The sequence below is a fragment of the Rutilus rutilus genome (genome assembly GCF_951802725.1).
Source record: "Rutilus rutilus genome assembly, chromosome: 22".
NCBI classification, from domain to species: domain Eukaryota; kingdom Metazoa; phylum Chordata; class Actinopteri; order Cypriniformes; family Leuciscidae; genus Rutilus; species Rutilus rutilus.
Genome location: NC_140227.1, coordinates 3,122,110 through 3,141,840, shown reverse-complemented (window position 1 = coordinate 3,141,840; position 19,731 = coordinate 3,122,110). Strand labels below are relative to the sequence as shown.

Sequence of the window (19,731 nt, the reverse complement as noted above, 5' to 3'; positions counted from 1 at the left end):
TAAAGTGTGCCAAGAAAACATCCCCCACACCATTACACCACCACCACCAGCCTGCACAGTGGTAACAAGGCATGATGGATCCATGTTCTCATTCTGTTTACGCCAAATTCTGACTCTACCATCTGAATGTCTCAACAGAAATCGAGACTCATCAGACCAGGCAACATTTTTCCAGTCTTCAACTGTCCAATTTTGGTGAGCTCGTGCATATTGTAGCCTCTTTTTCCTATTTGTAGTGGAGATGAGTGGTACCCGGTGGGGTCTTCTGCTGTTGTAGCCCATCCGCCTCAAGGTTGTGCGTGTTGTGGCTTCACAAATGCTTTGTGGCTCAAAATTGCTTAAATCACCTTTCTTTCCCATTCTGACATTCAGTTTGGAGTTCAGGAGATTGTCTTGACCAGGACCACACCCCTAAATGCATTGAAGCAACTGCCATGATTGGTTGATTAGATAATTGCATTAATGAGAAATTGAACAGGTGTTCCTAATAATCCTTTAGGTGAGTGTACAGTCAGTAATCCCATGATACTGAATGATTCCCATAGTCTTACAGAAGTCTGTTTGCATGATGCTCCAACACACTTCAAAGAATGCCATGGGTTTACCATAGTACATTTTAGTATGTTATAGTTGGTTTTTGTTTATTAGTTTTAACAAAAATAAGATTATATTGTATTCTTTGGTATGGGTATTCTATGAGAGATTACATTTTTATAATGATGTCGACTGACTGACGTAGTCTAAAATCCAGTTTTGTTTTATTCATTTTAATATATTAATTTGACAAACAGATATTAACTCTTTCCCTGCCAGCGTTTCAGTGCCAGCATTTTTGATCATTTTCACTAAAGTTTAATGGCTCCCAGGATATTTTGTTGTATGAATATCTGAACATGCAACATATCGAAAGAAAGAACACACCTTCTGCGTTTAAACAAAAAAAGGTACCTGCTTTATTCTAGCTTCATGCATTCTTTTTTTTATCAATACTTGAATGTGGGTAAGTTTAATAACAAAGCAAAAAGCTTCTTCACCTGTGTTTTGATCAGGAGATTCAGTGCTCTTTCAGAAGATGTGTAATAGCGCCCCCTACCGTATAACAGTGAAAACACGGAAAGACGGAAAATTCCGTCTATGGCGGGGAAAGAGTTAAAGAACTGAGCAAAACACTTTCTTGAAGCCCTGCTGGATCTGTGTTGGGTAGATTCGCCTAACTAGCATTTTCCCACATTACCTACAAAGGAAAATTTTTGACAGTTATGGGATTGAAAGATGTGATGACACATCGCTTGTACACGCCACATGTGCTCGGCTCATATTTGACACATTACTATAGAGTTCTTACATTGTACAACAAATCAGTGTAGCTTTTATTGCTTTTAATACCTAATCACATAAGTCCTCTAGATCCCAGAGAAAAATGTTACATTTCAGCTTTTAATGGTAATTTTTGCGTAATGATACAGTATAACTAAAGATCTAAATGTACGTGAATAGCTAGTGCACGCATGCTCTGATCTAGAGACTGTAGAGCACATTTGGTCCTTGATTTGCCCTGAGTGAAAAGTTTGATTTGTAATAATGTAATGAATCATGTGATATAATGTTATAAATCTAAAGATTTTACTTTCAATTCAAAATATCCACCTAAAAACAATTATTTTATAATCTTCTAATGCCCCAAACCCTAAAACTGGTATAAATGGTAAATTCAGATGTAGAGTATGGCTGTAGGATATTGTTGGAGCGTTTAGTAAAAAGCAAGTACTCAAAAACACATAAAAACACACTGAAAGAAGAATAGAGTTGTTGAAAAGTATGCATATACAAAATGTAATATATCTGAGACAATGCAACATCAAGAGTACAAAGTTATGCAGTAAATGTATGTCTAGAAAAAAAAAGTTTTTTAGACCATTGAATTGGTCATGTGGTTGTTTGCAGTTTTTTCTATTTTCTCATTGATCAGCTCTGGTTATGCATCCATATACAGTCGTGAAAATCGCTTCCCTTATAGAGAACAAGGCTTTGGGATGCATTCTCAAATATTTGGCATCTCCAAATGTAGTACAAAATATGCATATACCAAGTAACATCCAGATATGGCATAATGGCCTTTCTTTCTCTAGTTTCGCACTCATTTTAATTTCTCTCTCTATTCAGTTAGAGAAACACTGTCTAAAGTAACATTGGCATGTTTTTCTCAGTTTTCATGATGTAATTTGTTACTGCTTTTGGATGGTTGAGGGAAACTTGATGTGCAAAGTTGTGCATGCTTATTTGTGTCATAGAAAGTCATTATGGGAAACGATGTTGTTTGTTTGACTGAATGATGGGAAATCTGTTCGCATCAACTGAAATCTAAAGTTGTCTGCTGTTGTGTGTATGTCTCAGACCCGCATACATACTGTCGTCCAGCGGTCACTGTGCTCGTCCTGACACACTCTTTCTAGCTCCGCTGATGTCCACTTGCAGGATCCCCCATTCCTCATCCTCACTGTCCCCTGCCCTGTCCCGTCCCTCCTCCACAACCTCGTCCTCCTCGTCTTCTTCGTCCTCCAGGGCAGATTCCTCGTCCCGTTCGCGTTTGATGGCCTGGATGGCAGGAGGTGGCAGGGGGGCGGCAGCTTCATTGTCTTTAGAGTCAGACTTCTCCTCAAAGGCCTCAGGGTTCTCCAGCATCTCTCGGATCAGAGGAGGCATCGGGCCTGGGATCTCCATCTTCAGAGTGATGGCTCTCTCCGCTCCTGAACAGAGACACACAGGCATGATCGACCTTATGCTTCGAGGTTTTAATCTCTTCATTTAGGTTCATATTTTACTTATTTATCATGAGCTTGTGCAGCAGCAAGAAGGTAAGTAGTACGACTAGTCGACCCTTTTCTCATTTCCAGGATCCTCAGAAGCAGTTGTTGTCATAGTTGGGTAAACTTCTATACTTCTGAGAGCTTTCTGTCCCTCCATTGACAGCCTACGCAACTACCACTTTCAAGCCCCAGAAAGGTAGTAAAGACATTATTAAAGTAATACATGTGACTCCAGTAATTTAACCTCAATTTGATAAAAGTGAAGCAAGTGTTCTGTTTGTGAAGAATGTCGGTAACCAGACAGTTGTTGGACACCATTGACTTCCATTGTAGGAAAAAAAATACTATGGATGTCAATGGGGTCCATCAACTGTTTGGTTAATGAAATGCTGAATTTCAATTTTTAAGTGAACTATTCCTTTAAGTTCCATGACTTTATCACACTGAGTTAACCACATAAACTATATTGTAAACCATACAGACATGAACAATGCCTACCTTTAGTGCTGATGCCTCGGAGGTCAGTGACCTTCATCAACATCCGTGGGAACATGTGAGGTTTGTTGGGACGTCGACGGCGAGCGTAGATCTTTAGCGCCTCTAGCAGAGGTTCCTGTAGCTGATCCACACGATGAGGCTCTTCCAGATCCATGCGGTCTATTCATTCAACCAGTAAGAGAAGAGCAGGACATGCCAATCAGACTTTGACAACAACACAAGGAATAAACCAACCAGGGAGTCAAAATGTTTATAAAAGAAACAGGGCAACTGGAGCAGCTACTACTGAAGGTGTATAAAATTAATATAGTACTCAAGAGGTAAAATAAACACTCACTCACTGACTGACTCACTGACTCACTCACTCACTCACTCACTCACTCACTCACTCACTCACTCACTCATTGACTCACTGACTCACTGACTCACTGACTGACTCACTCACTGACTCACTGACTCATTGACTCATTGACTCACTCACTCACTTACTGACTCACTGACTCACTCACTCACTCACTGACTCACTGACTCACTCACTCACTGACTGACTCACTCACTCACTCACTCACTCACTCACTCTGTTACTCACTCACTCATTGACTCACTCACTCACTCACTGACTCACTCACTCACTCACTCACTCACTCACTGACTCACTGACTCACTCACTGACTCACTGACTCACTGACTCATTGACTCATTGACTCACTCACTCACTGACTCACTCACTCACTCACTCACTGACTCATTGACTCACTCACTCACTGACTCACTGACTGACTCACTGACTCACTGACTCACTCACTCACTGACTCACTGACTCACTCACTGACTCACTCACTCACTCACTGACTCATTGACTCACTCACTCACTGACTCACTGACTGACTCACTGACTCACTCACTCACTCACTGACTCATTGACTCACTCACTCACTGACTCACTCACTGACTCACTCACTGACTCACTCACTCACTCACTCACTCACTCACTCACTCACTGACTCACTGACTGACTCACTGACTCACTCACTGACTCACTCACTCACTCACTCACTCAAAGGAATTTCACTGTAAAGGTCCTTGCACGAAATTTGAAATTCGAAATTTTTGCACGTTAAAAAATACATTCAACCTCACGTTATGTCAATCACGATTACACACTGCCTTCGAAACTTTCGTCCGTCATAAAAAAATTCGGATCGGGTTTGATTTTCTGCATTTTTTATGGTATTTTAACAATTCAGAGCCACCGAACGACGAATACGAAAAAACGCATACGAAAATTTCAGACTCAGTGTGCAAGGACCTTTACAATTATGCATTGTTAACCCAATTGAAAGTTTCCCGATGCAATTCAATTTCTATGCATAAAGTAGAAGAACTGAAGTGACTCCTAAAGGCGAGACTGCAGCACCTCCACAGATGAGGCAGATTGCACTCAGGAGCCCGGTCTCAGTGTCGTCCATCTCCAGAGGCAGGAGCTGCCCAGCGAAAGCAAACACCAGGTCAGTGAGTGGCCCAAAACCAGCGTTGTGCATCTGTGTTCTGTTGAGGGTCAGCCCATCCGAGAAGGTCATAGTGTCCTGCTCTGGAGTGTAGCGAGTACAAATACGCAACATCTGCGGGAAACAAAGCATCAAGACAAAGTCAATCTAATAAAGTTGAAGTTGACAATGAGGAAATACATACTGTATATATGAAGAGGCAAAATGTGTCATTGTTTTTTCAGAATCCTGCACCATATGCACTGAATTAAGAGGTTGCATCTAAACGAAATGAGTCTGTTTCCACTGCCCCTAAAAAATCGAATTGACCTTTAAGATGAGACAACTTTGTTGGTTGTTAATTATATAGTTTTTGTTGTATTTACCAGTATATCAAGGCAGGCAGATTTCAGTAAGGTGATCTGGTCTGCAATGGTGAGTGAAGTAAAACCTGGCAGACGTTTGGCAAACTCCACAATCTTTATAATGCACTTTGTGGAGAGTTCACTGAACTTATCCCACAGTCCAAGATCCAGCTGAACCCTGTGATCCGCACTGGAGTTCTGAAACAGAGTAAAACAGGAAAACTGAGCACACTCCTCCATGCATTCCCATACAATTGAACCAATATCTCTTAAACAGTAATCGTTGTTAAATCACTGATTCATAAAAACACGAGTGTGTGGAAGTACAGCAGCAGTGAATGTATAGGAGATATATAGAAGATGAACAGGGCATTTTTAATGCATTCAGTGTTACTATTCACATTTCAGTTTTGACTGGCCACTTGAGAATTTTTACTATTAATCATTTACAATGCAGATATCTATAATGAAATTCTGACTAAATTCACATGGAAGAAATTTACAATGCAATTTTAACTAATGAAAATCCCATGCTCAGATTTTACTTCGATCTAGTAATAATGTATTTCAAAACCTGTTCAGTTGCAATTATGTCTAGTCGTAATAGCATACAGATATTATGAAATATTTATTACAGGTCAAATTTATAGATATATTTGAGAATGTTGTATTACCCATCTGGTGCTGAGTTTATACTTTTATCTGACACTGAGTGTAACTCAAAGCACTCAAGAAACATTTATAGCAGTGACCATATACATATGTTTCATATTTCATATGATAGATGGATAGACAGACAGATGTACACTACCGTTCAAAAGTTTGGGGTCAGTAAGATCTTTTAATGTTTTTAAAAGAAGTATCTTCTGCTCACCAAGGCTGCATTTATTTGATAAAAAATTATAAAAAAATATTATGACAATTTAAAATGACTGTTTTCTATTTTAATATATTTTAAAGTGTAATTTATTCCTGTGATCAAAGCTGAATTTTCAGCATCATTCCTCCAGTCTTCAGTGTCACATGATCCTTCAGAAATCACTCTAATATGATGATTTGATGCTCAAGAAACATTTATGATTATTATCAATGTTGAGAACAGTTATTTTCATTTTTATTTCATGATGCTATGATGAATAGAAAGTTCAAAAGAACAGCATTTATCTGAAATCTAAAGCTTTTGTAACATTAAACACTACCGTTCAAAAGTTTGGGGTCAGTAAGAATTTTTATTTTATTTTTGGGGGAAAGAAATAAAATAAATCAATACTTTTACTCATCAAGGATGAGTTAAACTGATCAAAAGTTACAGTAAAGACATTTATAATGTTAGAAGATATTCTATTTTAAATAAATGCTGTTCTTTTGAACTTTATATTCATCAAATAATTTTGAAAAATTATAATTATGCAAAAATTAGCAAAATGGTTTTTCCAAATGGATACATATGCTTAATATTCAGTGTTTAAAGCACTTTTCATGGGAATCATAATGCTTGTTAAATCTTGTCACAGTTTGCCAATATAACGTGAGGAAAAAGTCCTCACTTCCCATAAGAACTCACTTCTTACAACTTCTGTATGTATACTCTACTTGTATTTGAATGTGAGATTATGTGTATTGTTTAGTTTTATAGTAGTAATAATAGTACTAGTATTCGCTTCATAGTTCTATTTGCATTCATTTTGTTGCACTAAGTAAACAATTGCACACAGTTATGTGAGTCTGTGGGACATATTTGGCATAAGTCTATCTGTGACCTCATAATAATTAAGTGAGAAACTAAAATGTTTCTCTGAACTTCTAATAATTCATTTGTCACACAGAATTGAACTGAACTGCAAAATATGTGATTAAAAGTTATTGTGGTTAGTCAAAGATAGCCATTATTCATTCATAAAAATGTTAACCAAAATCTTAATGTTAACAAAAAAGTGGAGTCTCTGTCTCTCAATAAAAAACACTCTTTATTTTTGCTGTGGTTCAGTGGATGTGTAATGTTCTGAAATATTGCACACGCAGACCCGCAGTGTTTGTTAATCTGCCAGACAGGAGGAGGTGTGTGAGTATGAAGTGACTCAGGACTCACAGTCGTGTATTTCCCCAGCTGACAGAGCGAAGGGAAGGTTTCCCTGTGCGCTTTGCTGACTTTATTAACCAGTTCTTCCAGTTCTCCACTCAGCTCATAGCTCTCTGGAAGAACCACCTCCTCTTTTACATCCTTCTTTTTCTTATTCCTGTCATTCCGCACTGCTAAAAGAAGAAGAACAACAAAAAATAATATGAGTGTTCAAACACAAATCTAATACGCTGTATATAAAACAACACATGTTGGAAGCAGCAGTGAGTTGCTCTTGGAGTTGAGTGCAGTGTTCTTCATGCCAAGACGTACAGTCATAGACTTGTGAACTGACTGTACTCTGTGTTCATCAGTGTTGTGAACTGAGAAGTGTACAGTTAGTGATGTAAACTGCTCTGAGGTTTACCTTCCTTCGACATGCCGACCTCGAAGCACTTCTGCAGTCGACAGTACTGACAGCGGTTGCGCGTCACCTTGTTGATCTGGCAGTTTTTGTCTCTGTGGCAGGTGTACACCATGTTCTTCTGGATACTGCGACGGAAAAAACCCTGAGAGAGAGACAAAGAAACATAAGTATTTACGTTACGATTTACATGACAATAACTCAAAATCTTCTGTCTAATAGTGACCAGATTTGATGAACTTCACCAGAGCATTCAGCAGAGGGCACTATAGATGTGTGAATGAAATCAACATTCTTCAACTTGACAGTAACACTAGATGGCAGCACTCAAACCGTGACCTTTGCCCACTGTTCTGCATCATGTGCTGTTATAATGTAAACACAGCGTAATAATAACTGTCTTATTTGTTTTCATGGTATGCTGTATTTGACCCAAATCTTTTCGCCAATATGGGACTCTAACATAATTAACCATTCTCAGGTTTTGATTAGTGAATGTGTCATTTATTTTGAAGTGCATTATAATATTGGTCGTGTTTTTTAAACCTGTTTTGATCGGTTTGAAAAATTAAAAATAAACCATTTTGTTTAAATACTATTTTAGCTTAACACCAGAGTGCTGATGTGCAGAACATTGGTAAAAGAAATTCTTTTTTTTAGGTACAAAATATGATGCATATTTAAAAAGGTCTTTCTGAGTTACCTTTTTTATAGTAAGTAAACTAAATTATACTTTGACTAACAAAATGTTGTCAGTTTTAACATAAGTTTCATATATAGCTAATTTAGCTTTTAGGGTTAAATTAAGTTGTAAAAAGCCAAAGAATAATTATATTGACCTACATTAATTAACATTTTGGCTTCTGTCTAAAGAAAATATATTGATTAAATATGATATGGTCTTTATAATAAATAATCTTTTTACTTTTTTATGAATGTCTTTGTCTTTGTGAAAAGAAATAGCATTTTTGATTAATGTTCACATAAAAATTTAAGGTTTAAAACAAATCATAAATGTAATGATTTGAGAAAAAAGATTTTTTTACATTTTTGGTCCAAAGTATAATTTTTTTTATTATTAATTACAAAATTAAAGAACCCTTTATGCCAAAAGGTTCTATATAAGGAGAAAGATTGCATAATACTTTCATGTTTGATGGGTTGTTTATTTTTTTCTAGCGATAAAGTATGTTTACGAGCTGTCCAGAAGTCAGACTGGTCTCTTCTAAGAGTGTGTACCTTGCAGCCCTCACAAGAGCTCACTCCATAATGATAGCCAGAAGATTTGTCCTGGCACACAAAGCAGGGTTTATAGATGCGAGGAGGAGGAGGTGGAGAAGGAGAACTGGGAACCATCTCCTCTGAGCTCGTGCTCTGAGTCTCCACCGCTGCAGACATCAGGAAGAAAAGGACAAGATATTTAGAGATGATTACTAAGACAAGAATCTCTATTGGTTTTTCAAATCCTCAAGCCCTACAGGCAGGTTTTTAACTGGCAAACATCACTCCCCCACTCTTCAAAACATGCACTTACTCTTTAAAAAACAAAGCCACTTTCTCCTTCACATATTTTTGATTGGTGAGTTTATGGTGCATTCTTAATCATAAAACTTATTATTGGGTGCATCGTCAAAAATAATGACTTGAATTCAGGTGGGTTGCTATTTTAAAGAATATTAAAGGGACCTATTATAAACTTTTTTTTTTTTTTTTTTTTTTTACAGGTTCAACTTTTCTTTAGTGTGTAATGTTGCTGAAAAAGCTCTGCAAAGTTACAAAGCACAAAGTCCCTCCAGCAGGAGTTCTTTATATCAGTGTCAGTGTTTCTGAACTCCCTGAAACGCCTCTATTGTAGTCTTGAGTCACAATATTCCTCATTTAAATAATTGATACGCAGAATAAAGGGGCGGGGCCTGGTTGAGTTAGTTAGTAGTGTGTTAAACTGGCAGTTATGGTAAGGGGGCGGGACATTTCCCAAACACACTTGAAGCGGCTGACCAATCACAACACACTGCTCCAGCCGGCCAATCAGAGCACAGTGTGCTTTTCAGAAGGAGGGGCTTCATAGAGACAGGGACTAACCTGGGGTGCGTTTCCCGTACAACGACATAACTCGCTGCTCCCTCGAAAGGGAACCTGTTTTAGTAGAGCCCAAAAACAACATCAAGACTTTGAAAAAGGGCAATAATATGTCCTCTTTAATTTATCAAGAATGTAAGAGAATAAGGATGAAGTTGTCAAATGCATTAGGAAGCCTCTGTCCAGGGGTCAGAGCTCAAAGACAAATATTATGAGAGCACATTGAGTGCTGAAAGAGAAGAGAGATGAGAAAAATGAACTGAATAGCTTTTCCTGTTGTATCGAACTCGTATCGAACCGTGACTCCTGTGCACCGTTACACCCCTAATATGTTATAGTTAATAAAAATACAATTGATCATTGTTTGTTCGTGTTATTCACAGTGCATAAAGAAATGCTGTAGAGTTATTGTTCAATGTTAACTAATGTAGCACTAATGTTAACCCTTTTGTAAAGTGTTCCTGGATGAATGAATAACATGCTTTGACTGACACCTCAGCATGTGTTCAACTCGCTGTCACGCGCCCAAATGGCACCAGTCAGTTTCAGAAACATCCTGGAAAGCAGCCATACAGGCGCAAACATACAATATAACACGCTTTGCCCAATTTAAACACCACCGTGTGAATCCAGTGTTGTATATTTTGTGCAAGTCCACGCTGTCACTCGGTTCAACTTTCACCTCTAGACACCCTTTCCCCCCTCATGCTCTTGTTTCCTGGACCCTAAATTCCTCGGGCCTGGATGACTGGCTTTTTACTAGAGGTCCAGTCTCGAGATCCCCCGTAAAGCCCGTCTGTGGTCTGACCGAAGCCCGAGGCTTGCCTGACCGGCTCTTTATTGGCAGAGTCACCTTGGCCAGCCATTCACACCAGCACCAGCTGTCCCTCACTCTCCACTTGTAAAAAATGAGAGAAAAACAGCTAAAACGGGGCAGATTTTATTGGCCATTCCTCCTACTGAATGGAGTGAATCCCCCAAATGTGCCTCTCATTCTCTCGTTCTTCTCCTCCCTCTGTCCCTCCACGGGCACCGTTTAACAAGAGCAAAATGAGAGAAGGTATAGATGAGAAATCTCATAAAAACCAGGGGGTTGGGGGAGACGGATGAAGAATGTGTGAGAGAGGGTGAGTTTCACTTTGACCTTGGCTTTGGCTTCTCAAGACATGAACATGAACCGAGAGTCACACAAATACTGCCAGTGATCTAATCGCGACCTCGGAGATAAAATATGCTACGTTGATGATCTGACATTTGGCGAACTATGAAAGGATGTTTCCTTTCAAAAACAGCACGGAAATCTGTGCTAGAGACGTTCCAAAGTCACAACCCACTTTTGATGTGAACAGAAGATATTCGAACTTCAAAATATATGGACCTTATTCCGGGTAGACGCCGATATTTAATTTGACTGGGATGAAAACAAAGCTGTGAGAGGAAGAACAATGCATTCAATGGACCGAATTCATGAAGCAAAAGCACATTTCTGTGTGAATTGTTCATCGAGCTATTAAACACATTACTACCATTAAAAAAATAAAATAAATGCTGTCCTTTTGAACTTTCTATTCATCAGAGAATCCTGAAAAAGTGCATCATGGTTTCCACAGAAATATGAAGCAGCACAGCTGTTTTCAACATTAATAATAATCATACATTTTTCTTGAGCCGCAAATCATCCTATTAGAATGATTTCTGAAGGATCATGTGACACTGAAGACTGGAGTAATGATGCTGAAAAATCACAGGAATAAATTACATTTGACAACATATACACATAGAAAACTGTTATTTTAATTAGTAATAGTATTTCAAAATATCATCAAATAATTCATTCAAAAGTCATTCAAAATCCCAAACTTTTACAAGTGTGTATGCAAGAATACACATTTCATTCTGTTCTCGTTTCATAAATAAGGCACAAAATGTAGTTGCTGAAACACTGAGAATTCCAGTGAGCAAAAAGCCAAACAGACAAAAAACAGTAAACATTAGTTGTTCAAATAAGACATGATCTAAGACCTTGAGATTTGACCTGCTTATTGACTTATTATTAAGTATAATAGTCTATTGTGTAACTTGTAGAACATATTTTCTTACAATACAAGTGTGTGTTCACAAACAGACGCAATGGAACAGAACGCAGGGTCACAAGACACGGTTTTAAAAGTTTAACTAATTTTAGCTTGACACACCATCTTAAAAAAGCAATGCTCATGAAGCTGGAAAAGACATCAGTCTGATGCGTGTGTGTATTATTGTGCATTATGCAGTAGGTAATAGGATCAAGTATTGATACTGTGTGTTGTTGTGTTTAGTTTTGTGTGGTTCTGTCATGCAAGACTTCTAGGTCTCTGGAATGCTGATAGACGTAGTTCTTGCACATAATGTTCTGTGAAACACAAGGTCGGGGTGATGGGCGAGTGAGTGGGTGAGAACGCAACCTGATCACTGTGTTTATGTAGTAACTTGGTCTGAATTGGCTTTATGTGTTTATATGGCAGCAATGCTCGAGTGACACAGAGCGGTTCTGAAAACATCAGCCTCTTTTGTGCTGGAGGAGTGGAAACCTGGCGCCACCAGAGGAATGACTGACAGACGTAAAGGGGAAGAAAGAAGGAATGCAATTCTGTTCCCATTCCATTTTCTCTCTTTGTTATATTTGACGTGACTCGTGGAGAATACATGAAGTAGTCTATGGTCGATTTTGAAGTAAAGCAGGTGGAGTTTTCAGAAGAAACAGTTAAATAAAATGTTTTTTACTGTCTGAATTGGCACTTGACAGCATAATAGGATTTCAGAAGAAACTAAAAATGTACTGAAAAAAATGACTTGCCATTGATTTTTGAACTGGAATGAATTTTATAGACTTCCATTAAAATGCCCCTATTATGCTATTTTAAAGATTCCTGATTTATTTATATTTTTTGGGGCGTCTCCTACAACAGGTTTACATGCATCCAAGCTCAAAAAACACTTTATTTCCTCATAATCTCCACTGCAGCATCGGCTCTATTCTCTCAGTGTCTGAAACGGTTCTTTCAAGGATTCAGTCTCTCTAAACCCCGCCTCTCTGAGAGCTTCTCTGTTCTGATTGGTCAGATGGCCCAGTCTGTTGTGATTGGTCGACCGTGTCAGAAACCAAACGCTCATTATCATATCTGAATTTCAGCTCCGGATCTTCCTCAGCTCCTGATCCTCAGTGATACGGACAGTAACGATGGCGTCGGTTTTACCGTATCAATCTCATCAAAGTGGATTTGCTCTGTCAGCAGAAAACAGCATCTTCTCCACACGAACAACACGAACCAAACTCTTCCAGTCTCAGATAAACTACAGTGTTTGAGGGTCAAAGTAGACGTTGTTCACGGCAGCCAATGAAGAACATAGACTGGCGTTATGCAAATCTGTTACAAACCTACGCAGATTCAGCAGGAAGTGAGACTGGAATTACTGACGACTCGTTTCAGTTCAGAATCACTTCTTTCTTTTGAGAGACAAAAACTCTATTTATCTGCACTTTGATCTGTGAAACTTTGCAGATCTTTTACAATCACAAACAGCTCTATTACACACTCCATGAAAGGTAATTTTCAAAAATGCATAATAGGGGCGCTGAATTACACACAAAGAAAATGATTTATTTGTTATGATTGTATTGTAAGTGGTCTCAGTCCACATTTCTGCAGATTACTGTATGTCTGCACTGTTTAGACAACAAACTCAATGAAAGGTGATGCAGGTTTTATCAGTAAAGGAGTCGAGGGCTTCAGCATGGCAATCCAAGTTCTCTCTGTTGGCTCGAATTGCATGGAAACACTGATAATATCCATGTCTTTCAGCAAACTCAGCAACACTATCAGGCGATACCGTCTCTGTGAGCTCCTGTTTACACCTGCTATTAAAGGGGTGGTTGATTATGATTTAACTTTTCTAACTTTAGTTAGTGTGTAATGTTGCTGTTTGAGCATAAACAACATCTGCAAAGTTACAACGCTCAAAGTTCAAAGCAAAGGGAGATATTTGCTTTTACAGAAATCTCTTTTTAAGGACTACAACAAACGGCTGGTAAGGACTACAACGAGCTTCTTCAGGGTTAGTGACATCACAAACCCTAAAATTTACATAAACCCCGCCCCCCAGAACGCGATTTATAGATTATAATGACAGAATATGCTAATCAATGACTAGAAGATCACATCAGCTTCATAATTCATCAACTAACCATTCAGAAATATCCTGTTGCTTCTACATGTTGTCACTTCTTCTCTGAGTCTCTCCATTATTGTCCGACTCCGGTTTGAACATAAAAGGCTAAAAGTTTTTGAAATTTTCACACACACACACACAAACTCTTGAAGCTCCGCCCCCTGTGCCGGGAGCATCAGCTCATTTGCATTTAAAGGGACACACAAAAACAGAGCGTTTTTGCTCACCCTCACAAAGTGCCAATTTGAACATGCTATAAAAAATATCTGTGGGGTATTTTGAGCTGAAACTTCACATACACACTCTGGGGACATCAGAGACTTATTTTACATCTTTGTTTACATCAGCATTATAGTTCCCCTTTAAGATGCGTTTTGGTCGATCGGATCACAAGTGGACGACGCTAAATGCAGGTGTAAACGGGGTCTAAACATTTTGACCTTGTTCACTTTCAACCACTTCCAGAGGTAGTCGAAGATTACTTTCATATTGTAGATGCTCATGTAGTCAAATGTGTTCGAACAGCAGAAAAAGACTGTCTTCTCTCCGCCTATTGACTGAATGCGTGAACATTATGGGGAGCGCGCTAGCCAGACGGGATTTCAACTTTGTTGAACTTCTTTTCAGAAGTGGCTGAAAGTGGACAAAGAGACAAATAAAACACCAGGTGTAAACGGGACTCTGTCTCCCTCGTCTACTTCTGATCAATCATCTTTATACCAGGAGTAAACTGGTTCTGACATCATCAGAAAGAAGCAAATCATCACTCAACAGAAGCATCACGTAATGCAACATCTGCTCAAGACTATTACGTTTCTGATGTTTTATTATTATTTAATGAATTACTAATAGATTCATATATGGCTACATACACTATATTTGTACAAAGGTTGCTTCAGTGTCTATCCAAACATACAAATATGTATGTGTACACATTAAATACAAGTATAAATGGCCTAGTTTTTCCAGCAGGTGATGAACAGAACTTGTGTTTTATGTTCCTGATGAACTTCACTAAGTCTTGAATTGATCATCTTTTCTTTGTACTTTATCTCTCAGTTCATCTTTTCCTCTCTAATGTATATAATTAAATAAAGTGTTCCTCATGTCATAATGACTGCACTGGCACAAAAAAAGGATGTTGTTTTTAAAGCAAAATGCAAAATCGCTCATACATTTGTCATGCATATTTTGGATCCAAACACACACATAATGGTTTGCAGACTGAGTGCAGAGATGAATGGCTCTTTCATTTCTTCTGCGTGGTTGTACTGTATGTGTGGATGGATTGAACTGCATGATTGAGTCACTAAAAACTACAAAAGGCGTTCATGAAACTCTTGATGTTCTGAATTCCAATATGGAGCGAAAGCAAATAGTGCACAAACAGATTTTAAGTGAACTGATTTTATATAGGAATGAAGAAGAAAACTTGAAGGAACACGCAGGATCAGTTGTGTGGATGTATCTGAATACAGCAAACATTAAACAGTACTTCTTTTCTCTCTTTTTTACCAAGAAAAAAAATACATTGGTAAGACAACAGTATTTGTTCTGACTCTTTTTTTAGTCAAATGCTGACACAGTGGATTTTACAGGCTTTCTGCATGTTGTTAGATTTTGTAACATCTCACCAACATTCGACTTGAAGCGTTGCTGAGAAATTTAACAGGTTGGGTCAATTCAGGTTTGCTTCCAAAACCTAACGCCTGGACGCTTCTGAACATTAGATATGGGATTGAGGCATTAAAACCTCATTTGATTTCCTAATCCTTAAATAACAAATTGCTATTAGGTCTAAAATATTTTCAGGACTGTAATAGTTATAATAGTGCAACAGCGTATTAGTTAAACAAACATACTCTGCGAAATGCAGCAGCAATCAAGTTATTCTCTTTTTTGTAATTGCAATGAACTAAATTGCTGTCACATTCATTTACATCAATATTGTGTTAATAGTAATAAACATAATTTTTCCGTATTACTTGCAGATCTCTTTGAAGATCTGCAAGACTACTGCAAGACACTTTACAAAATGTAAATGACTGCATAGCACTGCAAAATTACCTTCATGCATGTTTGAAATATTAATACTGTCATTAATTTATTATTACTCATAATCACTATGTGTGTGTGTGTGTGTCCTTAGATATTATTATTTGCATGTCTTTGCATTTTCCCGGTGAACTCACACACACACACACACACACGCACACATGCTTTTCCCTGCCCTGGCATGTCACCATTTTGAAAATAACACCCTTAAATATTTCAGAACACATAATGCTCATGCCTGTGGACTGAGCCGATTCTTGTTTTCACATTCACAGGAGATACACATAACAAAGGCCACAGTGTTTGGAGAGACTAAAAGCTCATTTAATCCTGTAACAAGCTGAGCTCGAGTCAAACCAGCACCTGTGTGAAACTACATACTAAACATGCACTAATGCACACGACCTGTTCTGCTGTCGACATATGACCAGGCCGAGCACCAATACTGCTGGATATTAATACACTGAAAATAAAAGGATATGATCAGTAAGTCATGACAACATATGTTTTTCTATTACTTAAACTCATCAAAATAATTTAATCTTTTTTGTTGTTGTTGTTGTTATACAATATTTAATTATAGGCAATATTTTTAAATGAGCTGAAATGACTTGTATGGCCAATTTGATTATACAAAGTTGAATTAGGGAATTTTTTTAGTGCACTGCAGCTACTGTGATAAAAATATATGATCAGTACGTCATGGCAACTTTATAATTTAAGCAATTTCAAGTTATACAAGATTAAACGATCAGCTTAATATAATGTAAGTTTAAATGACATGTACAACCATGTTGATTATACTTAATAATTTAAGTTGAAATATATGAAAAACATTTTTACAAATGAGAAAGAGGAAATAAATAAATAAATAAATAAATAAAGTGGTCTGTCAGACCTAATCTGGCACACACATATTTAAATCTAATATTTAACCCATATATAAAGCCATCGCTGATCATTATCGATAAATATGTCGACATGTTTGAATGATTTAGTGGTAAGTCCTGACTGAAGAAGATCGAAACATCTGAATTTATCTCTCTGTGGCTATTATTAAATAAAAAAAATAAAAAATTGTGAGACATTTGCATATGCAGATCTCTTTTCTGTTGGCTTCATTGTTTGGTTGACAATCCATCTCTAAAGTTTTTTTTTGTTTTGAGTGATTATTTTAAGGTATTTGTACAGCAAATCCACCAATTTTTTTTTTTTTTTTGTACTTTGCTTGGTTTAACCACAGCGGCCATCTTTGTGTGATGGCACACAACAAACTTTGGGCTATGCAGATGCTTACAGAAACCTCAATATCGTAGCTCAGGATTAAAATTAAAAAGAAAATTTTTAAATAGTGGTTTAATAATACCAATACATAAACGGTAATTCTTAAATTTAATTTAATTTGGCCTAATTTAAAAATAACCAAGCAACTAACTTTACCATTTTTGGAGCACTTGAAATGCAATGACCCAGAAAGAAGAAGGTGAAAACAGACATTGTAGCATTAAAATACATTTTGTTCTAAATTAGCATCCTAAAACTAGGTTATATATGTACTAAAGTCAGACATGCAATTTTGGTCTCTTTGACAAAATGTGCTGATCGAATGAGGATTGACTATATCAGTGGATGTAAACCATGGTTTCAGTTTCTCATTTAAAAGTATCAGTTTAAGAACAGCTTTGCTGAAAGCTTAACCAGCATCTCCTGCACACATGGACCAACACATGTCCTGATGGGATGAAGGCAGACTGGTAAAACAGGAGCTGTCTTTCTTAGAAGCAAGTTGTTAAACTTGGATTGCCCCTTTCATTCAACTGCATGCATACAAAGCTTTCTTCTTTATAGTACCTCATAAACTGACCCTTTTTATTTTGCCTTTTCAGGATGAAGCTGAACCAACATTTGGCCACCCCCTCCCCAGCCACCTTCACATTATTACACCCCACACAACCGAAAGACTGAAACAACTGGTCACTGACCAGAACCCAACGTCGACCAGAGAATCATCCCATCCAGACAAGACCTCACCTTCAGACATGAACTTCAGCCTGACAAAACATCACAATTTGTTTTAAAAAAGATACTGAATTGTGGTCAAAGAGTACGATGAAGAACCTCCATGCATCCGTGTTAGTTCAGCAGTGTTAGCAAACCATACTTCGTTGAAGTAAATCACTTTGCATTTAGGTCTTGAAGGGTTTGCTGATGTGAAGGTCTACAAAACATCGAGCCATAGCCAACAGTCAAAAGAGGAAACTAAACTTGCATCTAATGTATCAACTGAAGCATGCAGACGAGAACTAAGAGTTATTAACAACCTTTCTACAACAACAGATCTTAAGTGTTAGAGATGCATATGAAAATTTTGGCCGATACCGATAACCGATATATTGGTCGATAAACCTTAATCCAAATTTGTATATAATTTTTGAGAGCCTGATTACAAAAACAAGTCTCACCATTAAAAGCCATGTCCCAAGCACACAATTATAATATTCTCATTTTTGAGGAAAAAAATGGACAAATTGCATTGGTTACATTAAAAATGTAACCCAACGGCTGGGTTTGTCCATTTTTAAATTGCATTTTTAACCCAACGTTGGGTTAGTCCATATTTGACCCAACATTGGGTTAAACAACCCAGCATTTTTTAGAGTGAAGTAATTCAAAACCATCACGGCAAACGGCTCGCATCTGAAGTGTCTCAGCTGAAGGAAATAATCCTTTATTTATCGGCTTTAATATATCGGCCAGATTTTTTTATTGGGCCGATAACGATAACATTAAGAATGAACATATATCGGCCGATACCGATATGGTGGCGGATATATTGTGCATCGCTACTAAGGGTAATGCACTAGCAAAAGCGAACAAGTTCAAGTTTAGATGGAGAGGTAGGACTCAGCTGTTGCTCCTCTGAGGGTGAGAAGACACTTCAGACTATTGTAAACGGTTCATTGTGAGGTGGGCCTTGTTGTGGGGTGCGATGTTCTTTCAAGCCGTCAGTCTGGCTATAAAATGGCATTACGGCATAGAGGCAAATTCCAGCAGGACCGTGTGAAATCCACTCACGCGCACATACAATAAGACGCAGACGCAGACACACGGGCTGGGATTCATATAAATACGTCTGTATTTTTCTTTCTAGTTCCCTGAGTGTGCTTTAAACTTGATGACAGACATTGCAAGAGTCAATGAGTTATTTCTTCATTGAAATATGTAATGAATTCCAAATGATTGGACAAAGATGGAGACAATATGAAGGACACTGAATATTTTTCATGTAAGATAATCACAACTCTTACTCACTGTCATATTTCAGTTCAGCTATTTACTTTCAACTAAATAACTTGGATCTCATAACGTGGCATTTAAATAACCTTATAAATGTGGAGCATTTCCACTCTGAATGAACTTGCCAAAGGATTTTCCTGTGATCATAGAGAGGCAAATGTTAAGCAGAAAAACCCCTAATCCTCCCATTCTCTCCTGGTTTCTGTCCCATCGGGCTCCTTAATCCTTTAATTGAGTTCATTGTATTCATAATTAAATAATTAAAGACATCCATTAAAGTCAAAATGATGCTGAGAGACTCTGAGCACACACACACACACACACACACAAGAGAGAGATTACTTGACTTGAAGCCTGTATATAAATAATGCATTATAACAGTGTTTTAATGAATTAATTATACTTTGTAATGCACCTTATAAGGCAATGTATGATATCATGAATAATTGTA

At 37.7% G+C, this 19,731-nt stretch overlaps 1 protein-coding gene across 3 annotated transcripts in view; it reads right to left on the bottom strand.

The window, feature by feature from the left end:
* Positions 1-982: 982 nt before the first annotated feature.
* The window catches only part of rargb (retinoic acid receptor, gamma b), a 53,714-nt gene continuing 34,965 nt past the window's right edge, over positions 983-19,731 (bottom strand). Inside the window, exons 3-9 of one of the 3 annotated variants that reach the window (XM_084394837.1) lie at positions 8,880-9,028; positions 7,644-7,785; positions 7,247-7,410; positions 5,179-5,355; positions 4,723-4,927; positions 3,306-3,464; positions 983-2,747 (exon numbers count right to left, since the gene is read on the bottom strand). In XM_084394837.1, coding sequence (XP_084250963.1) covers positions 2,422-2,747; positions 3,306-3,464; positions 4,723-4,927; positions 5,179-5,355; positions 7,247-7,410; positions 7,644-7,785; positions 8,880-9,028 — 1,322 coding nt within the window. In that variant the 3' untranslated portion in view covers positions 983-2,421. The remainder of the gene's footprint in view (positions 2,748-3,305; positions 3,465-4,722; positions 4,928-5,178; positions 5,356-7,246; positions 7,411-7,643; positions 7,786-8,879; positions 9,029-19,731) is intronic. The other 2 variants (XM_084394838.1, XM_084394839.1) reach the window with 2 other exon arrangements.